The 6,038-nt window shown below is 38.9% G+C and overlaps 1 protein-coding gene across 1 annotated transcript; it reads right to left on the reverse strand.

Moving 5' to 3' along the window:
* Positions 1-1,494: 1,494 nt before the first annotated feature.
* LOC106926441 (ADP/ATP translocase 2-like) lies at positions 1,495-5,669 on the reverse strand. Its single transcript, XM_015001386.2, has 4 exons — positions 5,184-5,669; positions 3,150-3,636; positions 2,927-3,064; positions 1,495-2,844 (listed from the first exon to the last, which is right to left on the reverse strand). The coding sequence occupies exons 1-4, from the start codon at positions 5,298-5,300 to the stop codon at positions 2,687-2,689; spliced, it is 900 nt and encodes a 299-aa protein (XP_014856872.2). The 5' UTR covers positions 5,301-5,669; the 3' UTR covers positions 1,495-2,686.
* Between the last annotated feature and the right edge of the window lie 369 nt (positions 5,670-6,038).

Genomic DNA, 6,038 nt, shown 5'->3' on the forward strand with positions numbered 1-6,038 from the left:
GGGGAGACCTCCCGTGTCAACCGTAGACGGTGAAAGCGCGACATCTAGTGGACGCACTGTTACGTTACAGAGAGATGTTGCTGATTAGTTTATTGCACCAAAATCCCTGCCAGCATGCCTATGTGGGCCCCATATGGGGGAAAGGAGGGCAGACATATGGGACCCATCTGGTCTGCCCTCCTTTTCCACATTTGGGGCCCACCTAGCCATGCTGACAAGGAATGTATCTCAAAATTCAGTTTTTATGTTTAAGATTACGTATGAAATGCCCAGAGTAATAATGCAATTACAAATTCAAAAATACTTTATTTATCCCAAATGGAAGTTAATGCAAATGTAAATATTTTTATAAATATTTTTTTTTATTTAGGGAAAAATGGCTACTAAACCCAACAATTATCTTTGTGTTTTTTTAATGATTCAGATTACATTTCAAATTCTCACAGTAAATATAAAATGCAATTTCAACCCAACCTGGTCCCATAATAATCTTTATTTTCTACATATGTTGAAATCTGCTTTCAGATTCACATGGTAAGGATAATAATAATAATAATAATAATAATAATAATAATAATAATAATAATAATAATAATAATAAATATTTTAAATAATTACACAATGGACAAAACATGAGTAATGTTAAATTGTTAATAGTGTTGGTTGCAGGGGATGCAAAAATTGAATTGGGACGCGATTTTGTTTTGTTTACCCTGCTACAAATCTCCCAGCATTCTTTGCTCTGTGTTGATGATCATATTGGCCATGCTGACGATTCTGGACAGTCTGTTTTTGTCCTTCACTCCCAAGCGAACGTTAAAAGTTGAAAGTTTCAATAATCAGCAATGCATCAACTGGTTTCACAAGGTCAGGGGTCAAGTTCGAGTCACTGGAGCAGAAATTAGACAGAGTCCAGGTGAGAAAATCATGTAATCTGAGAGCGTTTGGTCAGAGGAGTCTGTCTCCTTCAAGATAACAGCCTTGTCAAATTTAATTTCCTTAATTTATGTGGCCAAAGCGTAATTTACAGAGTTGAAGAGTGAAAACCCCCACGCAGGATGTCCGAATTAAACTTTAAATTAAACTCATAATGATTTAACGATCTAATTATTGTGAAAGCCTTGAGGAAACAATGACCTTAACTGCACTGAGATTTTTAAAATTTTAATAACTGGAGCTTCTTAGTTATTCATCTTCAAATAAATAAGTCATATTGAGAAGCTTAAAAAGGGAATAAAAAACCAGTTTTACTACTCCCCCATATTTATACCGACCGGCAAATAACCAATCTGCAAGCGCACCTTCAAATATCGCCAGCAGATCAACTTTCTCAGCAGATTTTGGCTCACCCCCAACTACAACCTGCAGCTATAAGCTCTGAAGACATGCTAGCCTGGAAACCATTTACATATAACATTGCAGTAGGTTGACTTCAGTTCTATTTTTCTGGCAAAGTTCTTGTAGTCAGGCAATGAAGAAAACATGGGCCAATAATCAAGTCCATAACAATTCAGTTTATTTTATATAGCACCAGTTCGCAACACATGTAATGTCAAGACACTGTACAAAATGAAGGATACAGAGAAGTTTGAAGTAGTCAAGTTGATCCTAGTTATCCCAAAAACTCAGTCGAGTTCAGTTCATTATTGAAATTGATGAAAAGGTTTTTCTATCTAAGGAAAACCATCAAGTTTCTTTGCTCCTGTAGCTACAGTGGAGAGTCACTTGCATTGTGTTGTTGACTTTACCCCAGTTCCTCAGCTGACTTTGCCCCAGTTCCTTTCTACTGTTGCATTTAGCAACAGTAGAAAGGAGAAACTCTTCTTTAACAGGAAGAAACTGCCAGAGCACCAGAACCTGGCTCAGTGAACGGCTAGGACTGACTGGGGTTTGAGAAGTCAAATCCAGGAGTAGATTCCATGTTAAAGAAAATTACAAAGGTCAATGGCAGCAGTAGCTCCTGTAACAGCTTCATCTAGGAGAGAAACTCAGATAAACAGATGAGCTCTGAGCCAGTTTTCAAGTATATCAAATTAAAGAAACAACATGCAGTTTGTTACAGTAAAAACTCAAGTATATATCATCAATAGAAGAAGAAAACGAAGTTATTAGGTGGTTGGTTGGCTGATTAGTTGGTTGGTCAGATGGTTGGTTTGATTGGTTGATTTGAGTGGTTGGTTAATCGGTTAATGAGATGGTTGGTTTGTTGCCTCGATGGCTGTGTGGTTGCGTTGGGTCTTTCTTTCTCTCTGTCTGTCTGTCTCTCTGTCTGTCTGGCTGGCTGGCTGTCTGGCTGGCTGGCTGGCTGGCTGGCTGGCTGGCTGGCTGGCTGGTTGGTTGGTTGGTTGGTTGGTTGGTTGGTTGGTTGGTTGGTTGGTTGGTTGGTTGGTTGGTTGGTTGGTTGGTTGGCAGACAGACAAACAAACAGATATGGACAAACTGGAATGTGTCACACCAATTAGACTTAATCCAGCCTATTGATGTTCATTTGATCCCTACAGCTTCTTCGACCTTTTCTAAGACAATATTATAATCGACTGTATCAAATGCAGCACTAATAAGATCTAAAAAAAACAAGTACAATTGCAAATTCAAAACATATGAATTGGTCCCCTACAAACATATCTAGCTCAGGTATTTAAGTCCTTCCATGTTACCCACGAACATTGAAGAGACCGAAATCAACTCAGATGACTTTCTTAATTTCATCGTACAAGACGAGCACAATGGCACTGCAAAAGCCTCTGATCATATTGGACCAGGCTCCTTTGAAGAAGGCCTTGCTTCCTTCATCACGTGCGATCTTCCTCCAGCAGTCCAGGGTGCCGGTGTACATAATATCAGCTGAGGAGAAGATAGAAAAGGTCTCAATCATGACCACAAACAGAGATTTTAAGCTATAAAGGTATCATGTTGGAGTTATTACCTCCTTTGCGTCCAGACTGCATCATCATACGACGACGGACGGTATCGAAGGGGTAGGACACAAAAGCAGCAATGGCTGTGGTCTGAGCTATCATGAAGCTCACAACAACGTGTGTGTTCTCAGGATCTGGGAGCATGCCTGAAAGAGATGCATCAGTTCAAAAGGTTAATTTAGTCCCCTAAAGTTCAAGATCTCACTGTGGGGAGAAAGTTTGTAGACTCACCCTTTGCTGTGTCGTAGATGCCAAAGTAGGCTGCTCTGTAGATGATAATGCCCTGCACTGAGACGTTGAAGCCCTGGTACAGACCTTTGAGGCCATCAGACTTGAAGATCTTCACCAAGCAGTCACCCAGGCCTTTGAACTCACGTTCCTGCCCTGCTTTGCCCACGTCGGCAGCGAGACGCGTTCTGGCAAAGTCGAGTGGGTAGACAAAACAGAGCGACGTGGCCCCCGCTGCGCCGCCGGACGCCAGGTTACCTGCAAAGTATCTCCAGAACTGCGTGCGCTTGTCTACGCCGTCCAGGAAAATCTTCTTGTACTTGTCCTTGAAAGCAAAGTTGAGGGCTTGCGTGGGAAAGTATCTGATGACATTGGCCAAGTTGCCTCTCCAGAAGGAAAGGAAGCCCTGCTCTTTGGGGATGCGGACAATGCAGTCCACGATGCCTTTGTACTGCTTGTCGGCTGTGATCTGTTTGCTGGCATGTTGTATCTGTAAAGCAGAAAATGGCGTTCATGTCTTACATTATTCTGTTTTTTCCCCCATATTTGAATGCATGTGCAGGACCAACTTAAAGGATTATATAATGTCTCTGCATACATAACACCTGATTTGTAAACTGCGTTAGGTATTTGTATCTGTCAAACATGATTTGTAAGCTACTGTTTTGTGTTCAAATGCACCCAAAATTTCAAGAAATACATTTATGAGTAAAATATGTTTTACTCATAATTGCAATTTACAACGAACGTTAAAATACTCCATGCAACAAATTTCACACAAATAGCTGGGTACACACAGACAAAACAACATTTACGCACAGATCAGCTTAAAGCTGCATAAATGGTTGGGGCGACTCATTTGAAGAAGACATCGGTCCCAACATGGTGCATTTAAATGCTGTTGGAAAGCTGGTCATTTGAACTTTCTCCTGTGTCGTTATTTCCTTCTATAATTGTGCCGAAGTGGCACAAGTATTTTTTTTTCTATGTAAAAAAAGAAGAGTATCTCCAGGTTTTTAGCCACATAGACCTAAACTTACATTTAAATACGCTAAAATTACATATAACCATGTATGTACTGGCTTAGGGCACTCAATCCGAGAGACAAGAAGACGGTAATGGCAGTCCATGTGGTATAACTAAGTGTTGTTGAGATACTCTATTTTTCCATAGAAAAACATGTTTACAACTTCGGTAAAACTAAAGGAAAAAATATAACGCTAGACCCCAAAGGAGAATTAAAACACCCAACTTTCCAGCAGCATTTAAACGCACCATTCTCTGAGTCTTCTCGGAAGCGTAAAATGAACACTATGCAATTGTAATCTGATCTGTGTGTGTAAACGAGTGTCCAAGTGTACCTGGCGAGTTGTGCACACGTAATGAACACTTTGTATGTGTCAAATTTGAGTGTTTATAATTTTTAACTGTGCGTGTGTAAATTTTTTTGGTATGTTCAACACTGAACATTTGCACAAAATAATTTTTTTTACAGTTTACAAATAATGTTTTACACATACATGTTCCTTTTTAAATGCAATAATAAGTCACCAAAAAAACATTCAATCTTATATTATCTGGTTTTATTATTACCTGGTAACTAGCTGTATTTATTTTGTAATTACTTATATGTTTAATTGAACACCGGTTTCTTCCATCAGAAAGTATAAACTTGCTGTTCCTTTTCTCACTGTACTCCACTTTATCTGCCTTGACGGTAATATTATCTCAGAAAAGAAATGAATGAAAGGTCACTATTTTTAAATAAAAGTAAAATGTCCCTAATAACACAAGCAGTTACAAAGTAGCACAAGCATATTTACATCACAAACTCTCCACTTTTCATTTTGAAGCCACTTTATGAAAAATATATTTAGAATTTATATAGCCTATTAGCATCAGAAACATTTATTTGTTTCAGTTTTAGATTTTTTTTGTCCACTTGATGGCATTGTAGACCAAGAAATTCATTAATCATGAAGCATCAATGCACTTTTTTGGTAATCTTTCACCACGTCAGGTAAGAAAAACGCCTACCTGGAGGAGAAGTTTCACTCTCTCAATGGGAGCTACGGCTGTCTCGGTGATAGCAGCAGCGAGGCCGCCGGCCAGGAAGTCCTTGGCAAAGGAGAAAACTTCATTCGTCATCTTCATGTGTTTCAGTGAGGATTGCAGGTGGAGCTGTAAAGGTCGAACCAACACCTCTGCCAACACCTCGGGAAGGAAAATTCCTATTGGCTGATGAAAGTAGCTTAGAAACCCCTAGATGACGTCATCGTCTAAATGAATTAGCTTTTTTTTTTTTTTTTTGCTTTGTGATCCACGCTATAGGAGAGTAACAAAAACACACTATAAATATGCTTTGGACAATAAATTAACGTTGTGGAATAATTTGAATGCTTTGATACGTTTCCTGTCCCACATTTTCTAAATTTTAAGTTTATATTTACACCCAGATCAGAAGCATCTTTGCGCATGCGTGATTAATTTCCAGCGTGGACACGGAATGCGGTTCAGTTCAGTTCAATTTACATTTATTTAATCAAGAACAGCACATTAAACAATACAAGTCGAAAAACAGACTAACTGTTGTTTAGTGAATAGGTTTTCTACCTACAGGCTAATTTGCAAACTCATTAATTTGTTGGACCCTTATTAAATTAAAAGATAGTAATAAAATGTAGATCAGAGAAAGCTAATTCTCAACAACTATGTAGGTCAGTATAAATCAGTCTTCACGTACTAGTTTTTGTTTTAGAAATTGTTTGGTCTTGAAATTTAAAACTCTAAGATCTTTTTCCATTTTTATTCCTGAAGGTGGGGTCTCTGTGTGCAGGTGAGGTTTCTGCATCAGGTTACTGTGGGACTGACCATCTGTCTGAGCTCAGGGAA

Source organism: Poecilia mexicana, unplaced genomic scaffold, assembly GCF_051168715.1.
Source record: "Poecilia mexicana isolate PSO_F unplaced genomic scaffold, ASM5116871v1 scaffold_10, whole genome shotgun sequence".
Classification (NCBI taxonomy): domain Eukaryota; kingdom Metazoa; phylum Chordata; class Actinopteri; order Cyprinodontiformes; family Poeciliidae; genus Poecilia; species Poecilia mexicana.

Bases quoted from the DNA above. Each gene is read 5' to 3' on its own strand.
- LOC106926441 (XM_015001386.2), bottom strand. From the start codon at position 5,300: ATGAAGATGACGAATGAAGTTTTCTCCTTTGCCAAGGACTTCCTGGCC. The intron at 3,637-5,183 runs GTAGGCGTTTTT...TCTGCTTTACAG, and splicing joins GAGTGAAACTTCTCCTCCAG to ATACAACATGCCAGCAAACA. The intron at 3,065-3,149 runs GTGAGTCTACAA...CATCTCTTTCAG, and splicing joins CATCTACGACACAGCAAAGG to GCATGCTCCCAGATCCTGAG.